This window comes from Coturnix japonica, chromosome 2, assembly GCF_001577835.2.
Source record: "Coturnix japonica isolate 7356 chromosome 2, Coturnix japonica 2.1, whole genome shotgun sequence".
NCBI classification, from domain to species: domain Eukaryota; kingdom Metazoa; phylum Chordata; class Aves; order Galliformes; family Phasianidae; genus Coturnix; species Coturnix japonica.
The window spans coordinates 46,390,396-46,415,583 of record NC_029517.1 but is presented as its reverse complement, the minus strand read 5'-3'; the positions used below and the strand labels follow the sequence as shown (position 1 = coordinate 46,415,583).

The 25,188-nt window shown below is 36.0% G+C and overlaps 1 protein-coding gene across 7 annotated transcripts in view; it reads right to left on the bottom strand.

Annotated features, from left to right (window-relative positions):
• PTPN3 (protein tyrosine phosphatase non-receptor type 3) overlaps positions 1–25,188 on the bottom strand; it is a 157,904-nt gene that overhangs the window by 53,331 nt on the left and 79,385 nt on the right. For 5 of the 7 annotated variants that reach the window (XM_032442441.1, XM_015854305.2, XM_015854304.2 and 2 more), the window contains exons 3-9: positions 20,509–20,616; positions 20,334–20,391; positions 19,235–19,313; positions 17,679–17,723; positions 15,793–15,845; positions 9,438–9,558; positions 4,932–5,019 (exon numbers count right to left, since the gene is read on the bottom strand). In XM_032442441.1, coding sequence (XP_032298332.1) covers positions 4,932–5,019; positions 9,438–9,558; positions 15,793–15,845; positions 17,679–17,723; positions 19,235–19,313; positions 20,334–20,391; positions 20,509–20,616 — 552 coding nt within the window. The remainder of the gene's footprint in view (positions 1–4,931; positions 5,020–9,437; positions 9,559–15,792; positions 15,846–17,678; positions 17,724–19,234; positions 19,314–20,333; positions 20,392–20,508; positions 20,617–25,188) is intronic. The other 2 variants (XM_032442443.1, XM_015854307.2) reach the window with 1 other exon arrangement.

The window sequence follows — 25,188 nt, the reverse complement described above, 5'->3', positions numbered from 1 at the left end:
AACTGAATTCATTGTTAATTAAAAAAGAAACTTGCATATTAGCTTAACATGCTCAACTGGAAAGATGCATCCATAAACTTACAATAGCTTTATGATTACTGAGATAGTCAAGGAAAAAAAAAAACAACAAAAGTTTAAAAATAAAGCAAAAATGTGTGGTTAAAAAAAAAACAGGATAGAGCTGAATGTTCAGTTCGGGGTGTAACTCAAACTGACATTACAAAAACTACAAATTCTGGCATACATTTTCTTTGTGATGGACCTATTATAGTAGATTATAGACAAGTTTATAAACAGAGCAGACATATATGTATCTACACAAGTACAGAACTCACTAGTTAAAACACCAGATTTGACTCAAATGTAGCTTCGGATTATTTTGCAAAGGATGGCCAAAGGTACTCTTAAAACCTTCAGTAGCTTAGCTGCTCCTCTAGATGGTACTCTGTGCTCACTGTAATAGACGTAATTCTTGTATATCCAATCCCTATTTCTCCATATTAGTAAGATAAAAGGAATAGATCACATACCATATGATCTAAATACAGTGAAAAGTCTACAGTAAATCCTTTAAAAATGGTTGAATAAAACTGTGATACAGGTATAAGACTATATTATGCTGAATCAAATTTGTAACACAGTTTACAATGCCATGAAATACTACAGCAGTTCACAAAGAATGTGCATAACCTGAATGTTTAATAAATAGTACATCAGCACTGAAAACTGACAAGAGAGACACCATTTCTATTTCTAAGAGTTTAATAAATGAAAATTATTATGTAGGTAGCTGTACAAACAAGCTAAATCTCAGAATAGTGTAGAATTCATTGAAATGATGAACACTTCCCAGCTACCTGCTGCCCCACTTTTCCAAAGGCTGCTGCTACAGGAGGTGGTTAAGCCTCCATCTGAAGATGTCTCTGGCTTGCCACAGTTTATGGCAGCATAATACAGCAATCCAGAAATTGCACCTCTTTATTTTAATGTGCTGGGTTAAAAACTGAAGATTTTTGGCAAGGGAATACATCTAATTTAGCTGCTTTTGTCCTGATACCACCAACCTAACACAGAGCAAATGCCTGTGTTACTGGAACTTGAAGCTTACTCCAAGTTCCTGCTTTAAAGAAAAGATAATATTAAAATAAAATAAAATAAAAAAATCGATCAATATTCTGAAGGAAAAACGGCTTAGGAGAAAAAAAAAAGAAACTGAAAGCCTAAATTATTTACCAGAAAAAGAATCACAGAGTCATAGAAAATTCCAAGTTGGAAGGAGTCCATAAGGATCACTGAGTCCAACTCCTGGCTCCACACTGGACCACCCAAAATTCAAACCCCATGTCTGAGAGCGTTGTCCAAACACTCCTTGAACTACACCAGCTTGGGGACCGTGCCCACTGCACTGGGGAGCCTGCTCCAGTGCCTGACCACCCCCTGATGAAGACTCTTTTCCTAATGTCCAACCTGAGAATTAGCTAAACACTTGATGGGAATTAGGTAGGCCAAAGCACTCTATTTTTTCTAGAAGCTGTGCCAGAACAAACTTCATATTCTGACTCTACCTCAGTCCAAACACCTAATCTTCCTTGCCTATTCATTTAGGTTGTTATTCTGTATTAAAAGAGTAATCTGAAAACAAGATCTTGGACCAGTCTGAAGAGTCAGCGTCTCACAAAAGAAAGATGAGGTAGATGGGCAGTTACTTCCCTCTCAAAGCATCTGTGCTATTAAACTGCACAACTAAGAACTGTCACACATGCACTTCTTCTTTCTTTATAGAGTTAAGCACCCAAAAAGCAAATAAACTCAAAGTGAAAAATTATTATGCCAGGGACCCTGTTAAATACTCCTTGATTTTTAATTTCAAATGCAATTGCCAACAAAATTTTTGTACACATAGAAATAGCATTGATTCTGCAGGCATCCCTCCAATTTCTTTAAGTTCCCCTCCAGAGCAGAAATGGGTTAATACTAGAACAATTTTTCATTAGATCAGATAGTGTCCTAAAGTAAAAAGAAAATATTGTACAGAATACAAGAAATCTTGACATAGTTTTGATGCATTAAATTCACTCTTGAGTTTCTTAGTATCATTTCATTTTTGAATATAACAATTCTGAAGGTTCAGATTGATCCTCAGAGAAATGCAGAAAAGACTGCTGATGAAAACTGAACTCTGATTAATTCACTACTCAAAGTGTTCTGTTTGGCTGTTAGAAGGAAGTTCACACTTGAGTTCCGCAGGATGTTTGACTTCATGTAATAGAACATTATGATTAAGGAAACTAGACATTCATCGAATGTGTAAGAAACATTACCCAAAAGCATTCCTCCCTGGACCACCAGTAGAAGAGCACCAGTTTCTTCTATTAGCATAGAGACCAGCTGTTACCTGCTTTCTCTGCAACACTGAATAACTATGAAGACTAAGATTATTTTACCCATGAAGAAAGAGCTGAACTACAAGGATTCACAGAGGTAAAACCTTTCAAAATGTCAGTTTTGTAACTAGCCTCTGCTGTTCTGTTCAAAGCACTGGGATTTGGCAAAACAGGAAGGATGATTTAAGAACAGTATTAAGCAGGGAAGCCTATGAAGAGCTATGCCAAATATCCCTGCCAAAGCTGGGGTTTCATGTAGTAGTCTCAGTAAAGATGTGGTGAGGGGAGATCTCTAACCTTCACTGCAGACTTCAGAACCAGAGACCATTTTAGCAGACTCTTTCAAACTTCAGAAAAGTGTTGTTTACAGCCAACATGAACTACCAGATGAGACCAAATGATGAATATTTTTCTGTAGGACTGCTGCAGTAGCACAGGTACAACACTTAGGAAATGACAAAGTATCTACCAGGACAGAACACCCTGAATGTCCACTCCAATGAAATCCAGTGCTATTACTTTTCTCATAGGCTTTGAAAACTAAATGAATTGCAACAAAGGTATTAATTCAGATTGAAATAGTAGCAAAACAATCTGCATCTTATCAGTCTGGAATAGAGAAGCTTTGACTAAATGTGTACTCTATTTGATTCAGATAATACAAAAAATACTGTTTGGTGTCAGGTAGGGTAGGTGATCATGACTAGTAGTCAGACATCCTGTGCCATTAGATACAAAAGAATGCACTGAAAATAAGAAATGGACTGTTTTAGCAGTATTTCCAGAGAATGTTATACTCTGAACTGAAATCTTGTTTGGCTAAAAACGTCTCGGTCTGCTCTAAACTGTCCTTCCTACTTGATGCTGTCTGACCTCAACTAACACCCCATTATTTCAATAACCTACAATTCAGAAAGTCTACAGGAAATTTAAATAATTTCAGAAACTGCATCCCATGAATCTTAAGAGAATAGAGTATTTGTCTCATTGTGAAAGTCTGGAATTTAAGGTCTTATCAAAACAGTAAGCAATAAAAATAGCTAAAAGGCACAAACTCATGAATTAATGACACATGCAGGGAAATCTGAGGTGTGACAGTACGGGGCTCTTCAATAAAGCAGATATTTCACAGAGATGACAGAAAGGACAATGAATCCAGACAAACTCAGATATGAGACACTTGTTTAACATGTAAGGGTAAATTTTTACACTGACAAAACACACAACATCATGGCATGTTCATCCACAACCCCTGCATTTGAAACAATGCATCTTAACAGTTGCCATGTAAAAGAGGCCTCTCCTAATTCCCCTATCAGATGTTAGGAGCACAGTTTATACGTTCTGATCCCTTCAGACTTTTCCTTCCCTTTCTATTCATTACATTCCCTTAAAACAAAACAAAACAAACCTCAGCCACTACTGTTTTTTAATATAACTGTTCCACAAGTATGAATGCAATTACAGTATCTTTATACGTCAGTAGTTTACGGATCTTTACAAATTCAATGTACTCATCTGTGATAGCATACATAAAAAAACACCACCACCAAAAAAAAAAAAAAAAAAAAAAAAAGAAAGAATTTTACTGAGGAAAGAAAATGGTCCTTTCTATCCACTGCATTGTTATAAAATTGATTATTGAACCTCCAAGGTTTCAAAATATCTCAAAGACCATTTAGTCCAACTGTTCATCTCCAACCAATATTTCTCCAATGCACCACATCTCATAGTACTGCATCTAAAAGTTTTTGAACACCTCCAGTGATAATGAATCCTCCACCTCCCTGCACAGCCTGGGCCACTGCCTCACCACCCTTTATGAGAAGAGATTCTTCCTAGCATCCAACCTGAACATCCCCTGGTGCAAATATCAGGATAATTAACAAATCTCAGGTGAATGTTAGTAAAAACAGCAGTCATCTTCATTAAGGAGCTCAGTCTTCTGCACTGCACTTCACTAGGTTTTTACATTACAAGCTTTATGCCAAAATAGTACACTAATCCATTAGAACACATATTACCAATTTTGCAAAAGGATGTAAGAAAAAAACCGTGTCAGTGACTCCTCTTATAGACATTGTAATCAAACAATGAAGTGCTAGGATATATTTCTTATCAATGAATACCCTGTGTCTCAAGGGTTTCAAATACATCCCTAGTGGTCATCTACCACTTAAATTTAGCCTATGGTCAGGGGATACAGGAATTAAAAATGGGTTGACATTTTTAATGTTGTGTAAGCACTGAAAGAAGATGAATGCTGCTTATATTAAGACATCCATAAACTTTAGTAAATTTCTTAAGAAAATATACTCCAGTATTAAACAATATGTTTTTAAAATGCATTGTACTCTTTTGAGATTAATCTAGTTTTTTATTTATTTATTGCAATTCCAGTTACTCAGAAACTATTGGAAAAACATCATATCCAAAAGTGACACATGGTGAAGTCAAGAATCAAATGTTACTGTTTTCATTGTTGTACACATCTACAAAAATGTATATATAGCATTTTCCAAGTGAAATATTGCAATGTAAACATACTCTACCACTGTGCAATTCCACTCCATAGAAATCAAGCGTCCGTGCTATATTTATGTAGCAGGACTCCGCTTCAGATTGCTTGAGGCCACTGAAAGAGGGCAAAAAAAAAAAAAAAAATATTAAGACCATAGACAAAAATAAAATACATGACATTAAATGTATTCCAAATGCAGGGGGAAAAAATATATACATATAAAAATATCCTACTATCCAACACCTGTAAAAAACTTCATTAAAGAGTTCCACAAAGTACTTTACTTGTTATGGACCTCCTAAGTGACTCTCAAAATTGACCAAGTCATAAAACATTGTCATTGCCTCAATTTTTCAGCACTTTTCAGAAAAATCATTCTTAGCTGTTTTGTTTGTCCATTAGTGCTCAAAAATTAGAAGAAAGATTCCACAGACACACCTTTTTGTTTTGGCTTAGTGCAATCAAATGATGTCAGTTTCAACTCAATTAGTGTTATTTACAGTGCAAAAGGTATCTTTGTATACTGGCATGACTGTCGGTACTGAGGGTATGAAGGAAAGCAATGCTGCTGGTCACCTGAGGGTAATGCTGTCCAACAGACACAGGCCAGACTGCGCAGCTTTGATGTTTGTTGGTTTTTTTTTTCCCTAATTTAAGCTATTTTTTTCTTTGATCAGTAGCACTTTAAGAGCATAATTGTGGGAGTACTAAAATACTTTCTGTATAAATAAAAAAAGGAACTTTACAAATACTATTCCAGTGTCAATGACTCCTATGTCAATGGCTAAGGTCATTGACGAGCTTCTGCATTTTCAAGCAAAGACAGTCTGGGGGATGGGAGAGTTCTCTTTTGTAGTCTTTGGTGGAACAAGGCCTCTATAAGGGCTTCTTTTATAACAAGAAGCTGTATCCAAAGATATTTTATATTGTTTAGTATCTCTGAAGGAAGCTGTTAAGAAGAAACATTACAAGCAGGAAACTACTCAGAAGTAAAGGAAAAGGAGGTAAGAATATTAAATTAGTTAATGTTATAAAACCCAACAAACTATATTTACAATCAATAAACAAAATCTGATTTTTTCCCCTGCTGTTAAGTGTGAAATGTGGTGCCAGACTAGCAAGGGTTCTATCTTCTACTTTTTAAAAAACTTTTGAGACAGACATCTGCTTTCTAAAAGAACTCAAAAATCCTCACCCATCGAATAAACTAACTTTAGAACTTTGTAGGACTTCTACGTAGAATCTACCAAGAGCTTTAAAACACAAAGAACCCAAAAGTAACCCCTACATAGTTCACTCTCTCATGCAGCCTACTAATTATTCACCTGAAAGGACTGTAATACAGCCTGAACAATATTCCCATAAGATGATAAAATGGTAGCTGCTTCCAACTAATTTTACGGCCAAGAGGTTATCAGCTGAAAATTGCTTAGACAAGAGCCCACTCTAATACAAAATCTGCTGTAGGCTACTGACATGTTGTGCCAGCAATGATCCTGGTCTTGCAGCACAGACCAATGAATCAGGCACTACAGCATTAGAGAAACTGTCAGAACAGAGATCAAACCATTACTATCCACATATAAGAAGAAAAGCCTGCAGATACTATCGTCTCATGGCTACTACTAAGTGCAGGTAAAAATAAGGAATTATACTCAATAAATCATGTTAATTAAATGTGACAAACTAACAACCTGTAAGAAACACATGTAACAACATTATGTTAGGATTCTAGATAGAAAGGCATTTCATATAAAACAATAATTGTGACTTTAAATGGAGTCTTTTCCTTGAAAGACGCCATCTATTACTTCAAGATAGTATCCATCCTTCTAAATTCCAAACCATACAAATCTTCCCCAAAAATGCCATTCTAACAAATATTATTCTTCATGAAACGAATTAGAAAGACCAAGTTATCTTTACTAATAAAGCCATTGTCAGCAGTGTGACTTGAGAATGTCACATTATTGGAATAAGGACTGAAGGGGAAACAGAAAGCTGTCTGCAGATAAACTTACTCAGATCTACATCTATGGTGTCTACCATTGCCTTGCTTTAAAAAAAAAGCTGACCTTGTGTCTTTCACTAAGTCAGAAAGATTGAGGATGGACAAACAAATGAACAAAATGACAATTTGATTATGCAACGGAATGCTGAATACAGAAAACCTAATGTTCTCCAAACTGTATGTTTTCACATTTTGTTAAATTTTGATCAAGAATTTTGCTCAGGAAGCTAAGGAAATCCTAATAATTAACAAGAAGGTATGCCTATGAGTTTTACTTTTCAATTTGCTTATATCATCTACATCAGACTAAACATGCCCTGGTGTCTTGAAAGGCCAGTAAGAAGTGCCTCAGCACAGACTGAAGATTTTTTTGTTTGCCTCACCTCCTACTCCTCTGATACTGGGGAACGTAATGCTACAGGTCCCCACTGGTGGGTAGTTAATCAGTGAAATAAACAGGCAAAAGAAAAGAATCCCTCTATAGATGTAGAGATGAACACAGAAGGAAAATATCTGAAGCTTTACTAGTTTGAAATGATAGCAGTTGCTTTCTCAGCACCTACAGTCCACTGAAAGGTATCTTCAGTATGTTCACAGATTGGCAAAAGAATATGAAATCAAGTTAAAAATACTTCATCAGAGCTAGAGCAAATATGATGCAATACAGTTTCTCAAATCCATATTCTATTTCAGCAATTATGATCATTTATTTTTCCCCTTGATGTTGAACAATGAAGAAGAACAGATTTTCACAGGGCTGGGTTTGAAATCCTAAGAATGGTTAAAAAAGTTGTAATAACATTCAGATATTACACAGAACCTATGGTAAATACTACCAACTCCTCCGATCTCATTTCAAAACATTGCTTTCCTCCAACAATAAGATTATTAACTCACCCTTTCGCATTTCTTTCTTAGAAGGTTCAGTGAATACCACAATCAGTCCTGTCAAATATGTTGCTGGCACTGAGCTCATCAAAACAATGTCTCAGACAGCAGTATTCACTAGCCAAGAGGGATGCAAGGAATACTGCCAGAATACACAATAACCTGTCTCCCTCTCCCTCAGCTCCAAAATAAATATGCCTGAAAATTTAAGCATCAAAAAACGCTTTAAATGAATAAAGAATTATGTGTCTAGCCCAGTCTATTCAAATACTGTTATTAATAACTTTTATTATATGACCTGTGTGAACAGAGGGCTCGCAATACAGCACTTAAACTTCAAAACAGCTGCCAGTGGCTTTAATCTGGTAAAAAATATTCAATGAAAGCATCAGTTTCACTGAAAGAATCCAGTCTTTCCAACAGATTTCACCACAGTTCTGTGCAGACTTCTAGTCTGTCCTCTGCAGGACACAGTCATATCTTTGACTACGATAGTAGTAAAGCCACAACCTCAGCATACCCACTCCAAGACCCTCCAGATTCTTCCCTAAGTGGTCTCCAGGACAAGTTCTTCCTAAAGATGACTGAATTTATTCATGCCTGTCTACAAGTTCCCTTCTAAAGCCACCTGAGCCTTCTGGAAACTTCTGGAATCAGATTAATCATGAAAGAGTAGAGGCCTCGGGTGCTGTGTTTCTGAACTTGAACGTTTAGAAAAGAAGAGCAGACCAGGTTACTACCTATGCTAAAGGAAGAGTTGCTGTGTGAGTTCAGTAGTCATCTCTGTTTTGTCCCCATAACTGAGAAAACACCATGCATGTTCTGGATTGTGCCACGCAGCCACACATGAAGCTCTGGCTACTCTCTACATCCATCAGCAGTAAAGAAAGAAGAGGGAAAGGTCAGGGTACTGGAATACAGAAAATAAATAAATAAATAAATAAATGAAAAAGAAAAGAAAAGAAAAAAAGGGAATATTAAGGGGTGAAGAAAATTGAAATATTTCAAGGCAGAAATCAAAGGAACTAGGAGAGTAGTGAACTAGCTCTGCTACAACAAAGATAAGGGCAGAATGAGTCTCTTGAGATTCAAATTTCAGTTGCTTAAACACAAACAATTTATTAGGCTAACATATTTGCATGCAGCATATGAATATCTGAGTAATATCGCTAATTCTAAATCTGCAGTCTTACAAGACACAAATTAGCAAGGTGAGCAAGAGCAATCAGCAGTAGACTTCAACTGGAATAACCAATTACAATCTTAATATCCCATTCAGGAGAGAAAAGAAAGTGCTGTTATTGAGGCTTGGCTCCCTAATGCACCACTCCTTCCATAGACAGTCAAAAAAAAGGTTTAGGATTTCAGAAGCATTCAATGACCCTTGATCCAAAAAATTCACAAATACATAATACAGTACTCTAGATAGTTGCCATTAACAATGTACTATGCTAACTGTTCTACTCCTTGTGACAGTTAGAAATGCATTTTATAAAGTTTCAACACACCTACGTGCTGAAAGCAAGTATTTCATTTAATACATATTATATGAAACAGAAGTAACTTGAAAAAAAGTGCAAAAAGAAGATTTTTTAAGCTCATGAGGCAAGAGAAAACTAAAAATTAACGTTACCTGTGCTGTTCATGTAGTGCTTCTACTTTGGTAAGAAAATCTTTGTTCTGTTCTGGTATGAAGTTATAATTGGACAGATATCCTGAATGATGTATTGAAGCATCATAGTCTCCAAGTTGTGCTGTTGGTAAACAAGAAACACAACACTTTCACAGTTAGTTATCACTTAGAAGAAATTCCTTCTCCTAAGTAAAATAAACCATTCACATGTAAGGAGAAAAGCAAGAATGATGAATTATTAATATTTTTTATGGGCAAGCAGTGTTGAACACAGTTAACAGTATTATATCCACAAAGAAAAACCTTTCAAAATATACTTAGTCTACCTATAGTCTCAGGTACTGAAATAAATCAGTACTTCACTTCCTCGTACAGACACACTTTTTCACCCCCAATCTGTAACACCACCACACAGTACATGCCATATTGGCACAGACGAGTGAGTAGTACTGAAACATTAAGGAGAAGCAAAATGGCCCAAAAGACAAATGAAATCCATTTGATACATCCTTACTTGACCACAACAGAATAGAAGACTTTAATTAGATCTGTCACTTAAAGAGCAACTAGAGAGTAGAATCACTAGAACTGCCCTAAGAATCCAACTGTTAATCTCATCCCTGCTGAACATGAGGTAATTATTGTAGCATAAGAAATAACTCCTGATTTACACACAACAGTAACAAGCTCCCAAAATTAAACATATAAATACATAAACTAAAAAAAAAAACATTTTTTAAAACTTTATCCCTTAATCAATGATACAAAATGGTATATATTTTTAATTAGTCATATAGTTGGGATATATGAAAACACAAAAGTACAAATGATCACAAATCTCAGCCCCAGCCCACGCATTATTGAAGAACATGTCAGCATAAACTTATATCCTAGAAGAGATAGATGTACATTTACTCTTGTTATATAGATGCAAGGTTTGTAGCAGGAAGCTGCTTGAGTCAGCCTGGCAGATCTACCACAGCTTCAGTTTACCAAACAAATTAAAACCTTTATTTCATGTTAACTTCGGTACTTTTATGAAATAATTAAAGACATTAAAGCCTAAAACTATGGGATATTTAAGCAAATCATTAGAACTTGTTTGGTTCTCCTATTTTGCTTGAGAGCATGAAGTTTTCTTTTTATATGCAATAAACCATTAAAGATTCCCAAAATGCCTCTGTATGGTGTGTAAATTAGCACAGGGTAAGTATTTGTATTTGCAATCTATTCTGCAGCACGGAAAACTGCAACTAAATCATGAAACTAAAGAACAAACCTTTAGGAACAATTCTGTTACCGTTATTTAATAGAAAAGAGATTCAAAAGATTTGGGCAAGGGGAAAAGTAAAAAACATAAAAAGGTGTACTTTGGAAATAGCTTACAGGTACAATAATTATAGTGAATTTGTAATGCAGGCTATAACTGGTATTTGCCACTTGTATATCCAAAAATTATGTCACGTACAGCCTAGTAAAGTGAATCTCCACAACACAAAACAGTTTCTTAACAAATGCAGTCAGAAGCTAAAACAGTCACACAGGTAAGTGTCAGCATCAGGAGAAGTATTTAAATTGAGAATGGAATGATGAATAGTGAGTAACTTTAATTTCGCATACTGAAGTTCCTGCAGCGCTTTGATTTTTTTTCTTCTTTTATAGGGTAGGCTGAATTTTAAATTAGTAATAAAACAGGTGTCAAAAGAGTAAATATTATTTCAGATTAAATTTTAATATTTGAATATGTAATATTAAAACTGAAACTCATCAAGTAGTGCATCTAAGAACAACAACAACAAAAAAAAAACACACAAAAAAAAAGAAGATTCAGAAGCATAACAGGAAACAGATTATTTACTTATTTATAGGAATATCAGGATATAACAGAACACAAGGTTTCCATCAAGAACAAGGCTATAACTATGGAACAAATTAATAATTTGTACAGAGTAGACATTTGGTAAAAGTAGAAAACAAAACAAAACTGCACATGAGAGTAGTTAATTGAACTTTTTTTCGAGAGATCTGTTCTATGAAACATAGCATATATTTTTTCATATAATTCTGGTGAAAGAGTGCTGTTGCACAAAGTCTGAATCATGCTTCTGTCAACAGGAAGAGACCAGATTACTGAGAATAAGACAATATGATCGTCCAGTTGAATTCATTTGTATTAGGTAATTTTTTTCTTTTTTCATTCATTATGAGATAGGTTCTTCCTCCTCATCTATATATGGAGTTTCCTCTGACCACTTTCTCACTTCTCTTAGTTACATGAAGTCATACCAATATAGGGAGCAGCTCAGAGTACTACTCACTTCTTCTTTGGCTCCCCAGACAACACTTGAACTGTCACAATTAAAGAGAAACTGTAAGTGCTTATCAGCAGGTATTTTAAAAGAGTAATGATCTTGTGCATGATTTTATTTATCCAAGAAGAAAAAATAGTAGGGTGCATCAAAACGGTAAAATCCATAAGGCTTCTACCTCTTAACTGGATTTTTGCAGCAAGGACTGGGTTGCAAGAGTATATTAAGATATTTTCAAAGTTTCTCCTGACATAGCTTCTGATCAGACCACTTAGGTCAGAGGCAAATATAGATTTAATGGATACAAAGCTGCAGTAAAAAAATAAATTAATTTTTAAAATGGGGTGTGCTTCATTCACTTTCTAAAACACATATCCCCATTCTAGATAACTGTTGCTCTTTATATCATTATAACTGGTAGAAGCAAGAAAATTAAAACAAGAAGGAATAAAAAAAACAAAAACAAAACCACAGTTGTTTTCGTATCAGTTTCCTGTATTTTACAGTTTTATATTTAATATGACAAGCTTTAAAGAAGGGAACATGATGGAACCATTCACACAGAAGGCAATTTCAATGGCATTTCTCTCAGTAAATGGACATTGCAATAGCCAAGGAACTATATAATAATTTTCCTTGGGTGAAGTCCCAATTCAGTACTGTATGAATTTAAGAATGTTTGAAAAAACAACTCAAAGATCTTGAGCTCACACACATTTACACAGGATATGAACTGTCTATGCCCTACTGTAGCCTAAATAAATAATGTTTTCTTCAGATTTCTTACAAAGAATTTGCACAGTTAGAACGATGTGGGAGGCTGTATATTTTTGTTTCTCTTTCCTGACAGCAGAAAAACTTCTGTGCAGGAAGGCATCAAAACAATGAAAGGCCCAGTTCAAGTGAGGGTAAAAAATAAAAAAAATAAAAAAAATTAGACATTTTGATGGAATTCTGATGCAGAAGATGAGAAGATCAGAAAACTGGTAAAGATGACAGGCAACAGACAAATTTGAACACTGGCAACTCAAAACTGAAGTGCAAAGGCCCTGAGCAACTTGATCTGACTTTGAGGAAGTTTCTTCCAAGCTGAACTTTTCTGTGGTTACACTTAAATGATGTTATTTTTGACTCCTGATATGTGACCAAGGTAACAACTTGCTTGTCTCCATTTTTAGAAACTGCTGTTGAATGCTAACAGCAACAAAATATTATCAGTTCAATCATGTCTGGTTCATTATTTGCACAAAGATGTCTGGAAGCTCTACAAAGTGTAATACTAAAAAGAGCAGCTGTTAGCTTCATGTAACTCAAAAGGGGAATAGAAAATCATCACTGTTTATGTGAAAAGCCTCATAGAGGTACAGAAGAAAAGTTCTGAATTGCAGAAGTTTTCTTTTAATGCCTGTGTACAAAGCAATAGCACCAGAACCAGTTTGTGCATATAGGCTCCAAATAAATACAAACAAATAGAAACATCAAAAGGCTAGTGCATGAATGCTTCATTTAATAAGTATGATGTGGAATCAGTCAGATATTACAGAGAATTTGGTTCAAAAGACTTCTCAGAGAAGTTAGGGCCTGAAAGTAGGCTTAGTATCAACTTTCTGAAGACCTGAGAAGTAGGTATACCTAAAAAAGATCAATTAGTTTCACAATGAATTTGTAACTTCTTTCAGTGCTGAATATTCTACTTGACATTAATAAAACAATAAGTGAACTGAATTGCCTGCTCTTAGGACAATAACATGAGCAGCTCATGTTGCCAGTGGAATGGAAAATTACCAAATGATGGGACAAGTTCAGGATATAAATTAAATAGTAACAGTAATTCCTCATAAAGTAATTCCAATAGTGAATGCTAGATATTCCATCATGAAAATATTTCTGGAATCAGGAAAAAAAAATCCACTACAGCAGAGTACAGTTTTGAAGAAGAAACATACAAATGTAGACTCTTATTAAAAAGAGACTAAAATGACACTAAATGAAGCACTGAAATAAGTAAAATCCATGTAGATGTAGAGATTAGAGTAGAACTAGCTATTGCATGAATAAAAACAATTGATTTTGATGATGACTGTAAATAGGTGCTGAATAAAGAAGCTCATCACTTTGTGATGAGAAGGAATGAGAAAACAGACAACAAAAGTAAAGGAAAATTTGTAGAAAAATGACTATGCATACACAACAGTGGTTTCATAGTTATCCATTATGACGCCAGAAAGAAAAAGGAGTCAAACATCCTACTGTATTTTTCATTTTGGAATAAATACATCAGCTGCTCATAACTCAAAATTAAATATGGAGAAATAAAAAACAGCAATTCAGTAGATCTTATATACCTACAGTCGGTCGCATTTAAATGCCATTGAGGAAATGGAAACTTACTTATATATTAACTTAAACTCTACTTTAAAAGCACAAGCAGAGATTAAAATATCAAAAGAAAACTAGAACACTTTTACTTGACAAGAATCCCAGCAAACGTGTTGAGATAAGGAGAAATACATGCCCAGATTTCAGAAGGTACTTTTTATTCAATCACTGTGTGAATCGCAATAACCTGGTAGCAAAACAGAGACAGCTTTCTTTCAAGGGAGTATTTCTTTATTGAATGTTTGCTTCAGCTAAGAATGAAACAATAAATGTAGGTAACATACCTACTTTTAGCAACAGCTAGAAGAAAAGAAAGGATTTTATTCTTTAAACTGGTAAATATACCAATAGGAATATGAGGCAAGTAGCTGAATGGGAAATTCTAGAGTCTACTGGGAAAGATTTAAACACACTGCAGCACCCTTTCACAATGTTCACTGACCTTCATACTGCTTTAATAAAACTAACTGCATTTAAAAGTATCCAAAGCACTGAAAGGGGAGCTCTTATAAAACTGAAGGGAAACTAAAATTACTTTGGCATTTCAGGTACACTATCCATAACACATTTTGAAAACCTTGTTAACCCTGAGCTTGTCATAAATATTCACATTCTTCAGCACACCTTTTCATTTTCTGGCCTTAGCACAATTGTGTCGCCAATACTTCACTAAACATCTTAATGGTTTTGAGAACTTTAGCATTCCTACCATGTCCCAAAGATGCAGAAGTGGGTACGCATTTTCAAAACTAGGATGCTAACCTTGTATAGAAAACATGTTCTGGTTTCAAACTCACTAAAAACAAATATGCTTAAAGGCTCATTTAATAAAAAAGGTACAGAATATGATAAACATAAAACTGAATTTTTCGCAGCTACTTGGGATTTTCATAGATACTAAGAGCTTGACACTCTGTACTTTCTACTCTCAAAACTGTAATGCAGCTTCACTGATTCTTCAAGCTGTATTTTGATGACTATTTTTTTTTTCTTGCTAAACTAAGCAAAGGTCTCTCTTCAGCTGTTCTTAAACCAGCCATCCATCTAGGATCCCTTTAAGGCACAGGATTCAGCTGCATTTTGTTTCTCCTACAGAAGACATTTTTCTGCTGTCACCCGTAGAACTTCTTTCCATGGGAAGCAGACAAATGAGAAGAATGGGAATTACTGCAGGCAGAATCACTGCTGAGAGTTTTCCCATATCTAACAAATCAGTATTTCCTGAAAAAAACATTACGTAAAAACATATGTGTTTCTTAATCATAATAGCTTATTTACTCCTCCTTTAACTGTTCTCTAGGTGATTTCTTATTTCCCTGGAAGGCAGTCTTGTAGTTACTGTAACAAGCACTGAGCTTTATGATTTTAAAGAAGGAAAAAAAAGACAACACTGGGAACAGCACATGTTCTACAAACACACACAAATAAGAGCACCATTAATCACTGTATCATTTTTAAAAAAATATTATTATTATTTATTTTTTTTTTGACAGACTCAAAAAGTAGGGTTTTTTTTCTATGTAAAACATCTGGAGGCTGTAACTTTCCCCCACCTTCCAAAGAATCACTCGTAGCATTTGAACATTTCACATACATAAGAAAATCTTTTCCTTGCAGAACAACCAAAAATATACTTACAAATATAAGAAAAATTGGTTATCACTTACATTGTACTGCGTACGATGCCAGAACAACAGCAGAATTAATGGGACATGACAACCTGGAAAAGGAGAAATTATTTTTATTTAGACACAGACAATATAAACACAAATTTGAGCATGGTATTTCTAATTATTTCAGCATGTAAAGACATCCTTATCTTCAAATTGTGTCTGATTTTTTCTTATTAAGTTTAACCACCAAATCAGACAGACATAAGAGGTTTAGTTGTTTAAGGGCTTCTTTCATGAATAGACCTACCTCTTCCTAAAAGGACACATTCTTGCTGGTTACTTATTCTGGAAACCAAAGAAGGGTTTTCTATGACTCTGGTCATACAACATACTTAAAACTAGACACAGACACTAAAATTAGCCAAATCACAGAACTGTAGAATTGCTCAGGTTGGAAAAGACATTAAAGACCGTCAAGTCCAATCACAACCTAACCATACTACCCTAACTCCAACAACCCTCTGCTAAATCATGTCCTGGAACACCACATCCAAATGGGATGGTGACTCAACAACCTACTTGGGAAGCCTATTCCAGTGTGTAATAACCCTTTCTGTAAAGAAGTGTTTCAAGATATCCAACCTAAACCTTCCCTGGCACAACTTGAGGCCACTTCCCCGCATCCTGTCACCAGTGAGAAGAGACCAATTCCGCTTTTTCTGTAAACACCTTTCAGATACTGGAAGAGAGCAATAAGGCCTCCCCTCAGCCTTCTTTTCCCCAGACTAAACAGCCCCAGTTCCTTCATTCAGTCCTCACAGGGCTGATTCTCCAAGCCCTGTTGCCCATCTTTGGATCTGCTCCAGCATCTCAATGTCCTTTCTGTACTGAAGTGCCCCAAACTAAACACAGTACTAAAGCCAAGGTCTCACCAATGCCAAATAAAAGGGCAGGGTGACTTCCCTAGCCCTGCTCACCACACCATTCCTGATACAAGCCCGGATGGCTTTCTTGGCCACCTGGGCACACTGCTGGCTCATATTCAGCCAACTGTTCATCAATACACAGATGTCCCTTTCCATCAGGCAGCTTTCCAGACACTCCCCTCTGAGCCTGTAGGGTTGTCTGTGGTTGTTCTGACCAAAATGCAGGACCTGACACTTGGCCCATCAATCCAGTCTATCCAGGTCCCTCTGTAGCGCCTTCCTCCTCTCTGGCAGTTCAACACTCCCTCCCAACTTAGCGTCATCTGCAAACTTACAGAGGGTACACACAATCCCCTCATCAAGATCGTTAATAAAGATGTTAAATAGAAGCAGCTCCAGTACAAAGCCCTGGGGGACACCACTCAATACTGGCTGCCAACTAGATTTAACTCCACTGACCACAACTTTTTGGGCCCAGCCATCCAGCCAGCGTTTCACCCAGCGGAGCACATGCCCATCCAAACAAACCGTGGGCAGCCAATACAAAGCCAGTACAAATGTCATTTCAAAGACAGCTCTGATCTAGTGTTCAAATATAATTCCATAATAAACACCTACTAAGAGATCCTAGCAGCAATTTCTATTTGGCATCAAATATCTGGACGAACTTTTTGTACAAATACAAAAGAACTGGACAAAGAAATCACTGGGTAAATGTTCATTATAAAGGGAAGATATCCCAAGACTAAAAAGAAACAAAAGCACGAACTGCTATTTATGAAATTTATGTATGTGCAGAAACAACATCTCCCACAGCTCATTCACAACAGACTCATAAACTGCTCTTAGTCAGCTACACAAAAATTCTAAGTGTTTCCAAGAAACTCGTGTTTTTCTTAAGCAGTATTTCACAAGGTACATCTTTATAGCAGCAATTGATATCCTCAGAAAAAGGCTTATTTGTTCATTTCTGTTTTTAAAGAGAATTATGCAGAAGTTGAAGATTCTTATTACCTTCCTTCCACAATGTCAGTCTTCAGTTGCAAGAAGAATAAGTGCCTAGAAAATATTTTTTTGAGAAAAATAAAAAATCCACTTATATTTAAAAGGTACTGTTTCAATAATTAAAAATATTGATTTTATTTTATTATGGAAGTAAGTTCCCTGGCAAACTATAAAACATATGAATAAAGCTTAGTGGCATTTACAAATACATGCTCACACACACACTCTCTCTCACAACAGTTTTAAGGATCTTTGACCATCAATACTACAACTGCAGGACCACAGTATTAATACACATAACAAACACTGCACAATACAAAGCACTAGAGAATCAGGCTTCTTTTCTTCCAGGATTACCTACCTGGGATATAATTTCCCTTAAACATTCTTTGAGAATCTATTGTGGGACTGTTTTTAATGACAAATGGAGGACGAGATGTTTGTCAAGCAGCATACGCTGACAAAAGCTCTTGAACAATCCCCTCAGAGGCATTTAGCCTTGCTCATATTTGAGCGTTTGACAACGCTACTTGAGAGCCGTAATGGAGAGCTGGGTGTAAAGTCTTGCAGAGAGCAACTCTTGGAATAATTTCATAGACTCATAGAATGGTTTGGGTTGGAAGAGACCTCTAAGATCATCCAGTTCCAATCCCTCTGCTGTAGGTAGGGACACTTCTCTCTAGGCCAGGCTGCTCACAGCCCCATCCAGCCTGGCCTTCAATGCTCTGCGGGAAGGGGTATTCAGAACCTCTCTGGGCAACCTGTTCCAGTGTCTCACCACCCTCATGGTAAATAACTCCTTCCTACTATCTAATCTGAATCTACCCTCTGCCAGTTTAAAACCATTCCCCTCATCCTGTTGCTAACTTTAGAGCTGCAGAACAGTTTACAGCTGCATAAAGAAAAAGTATCAAAATGGGTCCCTACTTAATTTTTCTGTTAAAAAAAAATAAAAAAATAAAAATCATTTATAAGGTTGTACTATTTAAATATTCTCAAGGTACTAATATTAACTAGTACACAAACAAAGAAAGTGTTTCAAAAATGCCAGATCTAGAAAACAAGTACTGTTATCCACTCTTCCTGAAACAAAATGAACAATGCCCTCTCACACTCCTGGAAACAAATCTACTACACGCGTTCAGAATTGACTCAGTGCTCATACAAAGAAAAATCTGGTATGCTTAGGGCAATCAGACAGCTTAATCGCTGAACTTCCCATTTTTTAATCATTGCATCTGGTTAATTAAAGGATTAGAAAAGAAGAAAAGCACAACAGGCAGCCATGAAAGATTCAGAAATGGAATCCAAGCAGCAAAGAAAACAGGGATTTCTGTAACTAACTTATGTGCTACCAGTATTTTGGAACTGTGGGCTGCTTATAGTGGAATTCATTTATTATGAGCATTACACGAAACTGCTAATTCTAGACATAGTTAATAGAAAAAATTACACAAGGTTATGCTATGTAATATTATATAACATACTGTAGTTTGCCATGTTGTGGAGGTGGAAATGAGGGTTTTACACATACTCAGGCTATGGAATCAAACATCAGACATTACCTGGTTTGTTCTTGCTGAAGTGTGTTAGGATCAGGTATGAAAAACCTTACGCGAAAACGAAAGGTGCAGGGAAAACCTCCTAAAACATTTTAGAACACCAAATCAATTTTCTTCTTAAAAAAGATGCACCCAAATTTCTTACGTTTATGTTTACAGAAAAGTTACACAAATAATCACACAGTAATCCTGTGTATTTTAATCTTGGTTTCTTATTGAGATAAGTCTCTTCCTATCCCCCCCTAACCAGCCACAAGAAGAAAATGTGCTTACATATTATAATGCTTTCCCTTTAAGTACTTAAAAAAAAAAAAAAAAAAATAAATGTACTATTTAGTTATCTTTGCTGCTTTGCTTGATTAATTATTAGAAGAGGAAAAGGCAGCAAATATATATGAAGCACCTCAATCAGGATAATTCCTTATTATAGAAAAACAAAGAAACACCAGAAGTTCACAGTGTTAACTTCTCATGTTTTGTATCCTAATTCCTTCACAACCCACAGCATACAGTAAAAATAAGAGATCTTAAAAAAAATAAGAAAGAGAGCTAAAGTTTTTCAACACAAATTGGAACACTGTCACTCAAGTTCTACTACACTACATTCTCTAGGCAGCTTTACATGCTGTAGCATGCTGGCTGGCCTGTCCCCAAGCTCTCCTTTTCGGTAAACATTCTGTGCTACTCAAAAGTGTTTATGAACAAAAAAGATTAGAACAACATATGGACTTGGAAATACACTTTTTTGCTTGTTAAAAACAAGCAGAAAATTAAGTTTTCTTATCTTCCATGTAAGGATGAATTTACTGATGCCATAAACTCACTACTGCACTCACAGCAATGATGCCCAGCAATGCTGAGAAGCCACCTGCAAACACTATTACAGCAAAGTTAACGACTCATCAGGTCCTAGTAACACTCAGGGAGCAGTAAAATAACACAGAAAGTTCTGCTTAAAAGACTGATAGCGCTAAAACTTTCTCTAAAAGAAAATTCAACATATGGATACAGTGACAGCAGCTGTTTTCCTTCTATTCAAAAGAACACAAAAAAGCTGAACTACCTATACAGTTACAATCAAGAAATAAAAGTCAAGTCTTACCTTTTAACTGTTTCCTAATAGGTTTGTTTGGTTCAAGCCATCGCTGTGAAATGAAAAACTATTAGATGGATTAAAAATACTTACAAATAATGGCTGTTTACTTTTACATGCATGTGTACATATATATACATACGTAGATACACATACACACGCATTTATTATTTAATATACTTACAGGTGAATCTACTGAAGTTTCATTTTGCTGTAAACCAAAATACTCCTTTTCCGTCACACCCAACTGACTATAGGTCATATCCAACAAAATCTGACCAGTGTCTTGTTTCTGAAAACAAGAAACATTTAGAAGTAAAACTGTGAAACACATGCACATTGCAAGACACAAATAGTGAAATAAGTTTTATTTAAGAAAAAATAAACCGCTTCTGAATAACAATAGCAGCTATTTCATTTGTTCACTTTCTCAACACTGTCAGAGCTCTGTTATGAAAAAGAGTATTTTTCTTGTTGCTTTTAAATAAGAGAGGCTTTCCTCCCAAAACACATTAGGTATCCCAGATCTCACAATATGAATTGGTATGAACACAAGTCACCGAGGTCAGTCCAGCAATTGGCTGTTATGCAGGTCATCCCTCTGTCAATCAGTCCTTAGGAGCAATACCCTTCGCTGGAGCAGTAAACTGCAATCATGGCTTACAGCCACACGAGGCTGCTATGGCTCCTGATGTCGTCCCAAAAGCAGCTTTTTCTGTTTCCACATGAGAAAGTTTGTATACACAAGAACGAAGAAAAAAGGTAAGAGGAAGGTGTAATTCTAGCTATTAGATCCTGGACTTCTGCTTGAATTCGCACTGACCTTACTATCACTATGCCACAACACTTTCTCTCCTTAGATATCTGCCCAGTCAGGCATTCCCAGAAGAACGAGCGTAACCAGGGAATTCCACATGACATCAAGACATGAAAGCATGGTATTTTTTCCCCTGAAAATAAATCAGCCTATTTTCACACCACTGCATTGTGGAATACTGATAACCAGCTTCCGTCAAAGAGCAACACTAATCAATGCTATTAAAGAAAAAACTAACAAAACCCTGAACAAGATTGCAATCTTAAATATGCTCACATGTAACATAAATTGCAACACTGTACAGTGCTTCAAATGTAGTCAAACAAAACCAGTTTGCTTGGCAGCTTGTCTATTAAATATATATATATAAAATTTTTACATGCATATATATGTAAAAATTTTCATATCATCTTCTGAATTTTATTCTTAAAAGCAGAGATAAGTTGCATATGTCCACACAAGTAACATCAGAGGAAAATTCTTCATGCCACAACACAAGTACTTTGCTTAAAAAAAAAAATCAAAGGACTTTATGTGTATGTATTATAGTGACCACGTCTCTGTGGATGGCCTTACTCAGTGTGCAAGAGTGCTCACTCAAGCACTCAACAGACTTCAACTCCCTTTGTCTAAACCTTATTATACATCAAGCAAGTTCTGCTGAGAAGACAGATTTACCTGTTTCTGGGTGTTTTTTTGTTTGTTTGTTTTGTTTGTTTGTTTGTTTGGTGTTTTTTGCTGTTTGTTCTTTTTTTTTAACTTGTTTTTCAAGTTTTGTTTTCTACAGTGCACCAACACTGTAATTGAATGCTTCAAATATTAACATAGTCCATAATCTTCTCTTATCTCATAAAAACATTTTTCCTATTTAGAAGATAAGAAAACCAAGAATTCAAGTGAAAGACATACATTTTATTAAAAAGTATTGAATATTACTCAGTACCTGCTACCGTTAGAACAGAACTCCAGTAACTCCACTGCGATCAGATCGCTCACTATTTCTTCAACAGATTCCAGACAAAAGTTAAGGCAATAATAGCCAATTATCAGCCTATGAACAGCTATGCCTAGTTTTCTAGAGCAAAGTCATACAAGAGAACAAATGTAGGCAATGCTAAACTCTTACATATGAGATGAGCCTTTTTACCTCTGACAGGCTCTCCTACTTCCCCCTTAATGCTCATTGGGACATTCATACTACAGCACCTATCAAAACCAATTTTCTTTTTTTTCCCCCTGAAATAGCAGATTTCAGTTCAGTATAAAACTTGCAGCATCTCAGGCAGAAAGCATTGTGAGTAAACATTCCTCATCACACATGGCCATGATGTGCACTTTGAGAGCAGTCCTGTCCAGCATTATCAGTAAGGTAGGCTCTTATACAAAGACTGAGATTTATCACAGAGTTATCAATACACGTACACAGGACCTCCCAATGGAAACAGCAAAAGAAACCATGATCATCTAAAATAACGGACTTTTCCTGAGTTAGCCCCATAGAATTCTTTGTTTTTGTTTGTTTGTTTTGTTGATAACGTTGCTTGTTCTTTTTCTTGGAAGCAGAACGTTAAAAACCGTCAAGAGGCATCGCATGAAGCCCACACAACTCCAAAGCATGACCACGCATCTCTGGAGCATACTCCTAACACTGAGCTAAATGAGAAACTAATGGTTATTTTGCAACCAACAGCAGTAATTACTTAGAATGATGCATACACTTCAATCAAAAGAGTTTGGGAATTTGGGGTTTTGTTACAAATAAAGAGAAGATTATGATGAGCGGATTATACTGCTGATTTACTCTAAGTTCAGACACTCCCAATTTCCTTTCTTTTCAACAGCACTGCCTCCTAATTCCTCTATCATTTTAAACATTTCTGGTTCTTCAATCCAATTCTGACATCCCCACTTTCTCTCCACCTTCCCTCAGTAGCATACCTCTCTTCCTATGCCACAGATGAAATGCTAAGCCTTTTCACTCCTCTCTAAAACCAAGCAAGATCCCTGTTCCGATATTCTGAATCCCAACCCTAGATGTTCAGCCACTGCTAGTTTCCTCTACATGCCTAGCATTCCTTTTTCCTCCTCTTCTCCACTTCTTTTCACAAGCAGTTATAATATCACTTTCCTCTACTCCAAGCCTTGCTTTCTGGTATAAAAAGCACAAATTTTCTCCTTCACCGTGCCTAGATCATGCATTGACTTCAGAAATCTGTGCCACATACACAAAGTCATTTCCAGCTGTTAAAGTCTTTTCCAGTTGTCAGAATTCCTGCAGTTGAGGGTTTTGTTTTGTTTTTCCCCAGTAAAACTACTACTTTAGCCTTTCTTTTTTAAGAAACAGATGCACCATTTTTCAGCTCTATATAACTAGAAGTTGCTCACACAGCTCATGCTGCACAATCTTCAGTCTCTTTTGCACATAAACAAGTTTCAGATCCAGCTACAAAGTGAGGCAGGCTAAGAATGTCATCACATCTCTGCTTTTGAATTTTAACATCCATCCCAATAGACAGTCCTAATAAACATAGCACTCAAACACTATGAAGTATCAAACACATTATAACAAAGTATTTTTACTCCCCTCCTCCATAGGAAGAAGGCAAAACAACATGAACACCACTCAGATAAACTGGACATTAGAACCAACTTCTTTACCCTACAAATCCTAACATTGAATAGTTAACAAACTCTTATGCACATTCCACACTCGAGTATTGTCAGCGAGTACTATCTTGTGATAGTTTCTTGTTTCTGCTCTGAAAGGAAGTTTCCATGTATTTCAATTTTCTGACATCCACCAATCCTTATTCTGGTACTAAATGTTTTGTGTTCATGGAATTAATTTGCATTTGTAGAGGAGTTAATCACCTCACAGCTATACATCATTCAGATCAATTTCAGTCTGTCCTGAAATTGCTTTCACCTTATGTTGGATACATCAAAATTAATATTTAAAGCTGTCACAGATTATATTTAGTATTGTCTGCCTGTGCTACAGTATGAGCTCTTTAATTACAGCAGGAAATTATTAGTCAAGTTCAAAATCTTATTGCTTACTAGAAATTAAAGATCCCCTTCACTAGTTTTAATATCAAGTACTTCCCATCAGCTTGTATGATCAAAGGCCCTCAGAACCATAAACCCAGTGAAAATGAAGACTGTTAGTTCTTCGAAGTGGAAGAGTAAATATGCAAGTAATCCTTTTCAGTTTGTTAATTTCTATAAAGGGGTACAAAGCAGCACCTGAAGCAGACAGAGCAACACTTATCCCTGTCCTCCTTCACAAGAGCTTTGCCCCATGTTCTATCCCCCATGACTATGTCACATTTAAGCACTTCCTACACTTTTACAAATTCCGTGTCACTTCAGACAACATTCAGCATTCCTCACGTGTTGTCTGAGGCCCTCCCTTCTTGACTTAGGCCTTTAAACAGCCACTTATCACCAAACAGCCTGGGTCCATTGGTCTCTATATGCCTAAGAACTAGAACAAACTGCTACAGTTTCTTCTAAAGTTCACACTTGTTCTGTTAACAATTCTCTTTCTACTTGCTGGAAATAATCTACCTACCTAATTTTCTTATTCAGAGATTGTAATATTTTGTTTAACAGGAATAAACAAAAGACCCTGTTCTTTCTTCAGAACCAGACTTCTGCAGAGCATCCTAGCTGTTCCTTCCATGTCTGCCCAAGCTGGAACTTGACTCTTTTGTCTGCTTGTGACTGTGCACGTGACTTTCCACAGAGTCTGACCCCAGTGCCAAGACTAACACTGCTAATATTTCCTTGACCATAGCTCAAAATTCCTGCCTGATGTAAAGTAGCACTCACCTCATTAACAGCCACAATACCAGTAGATCAAGCCACCAGTGACTTCCTCCTCTATTCTTTAGTACTGAAAACAAAACTACGAAGAAAAAACAAAACTAACAACCACCCTCAGCACTACTACTTAGGAAAGCTTTTAGTTTAAAGCACAGATTTTCCCTTGTTTGTGGAATTCCATCTGCTACATCACACCCTTGAATCTTTTTTATTACTAAC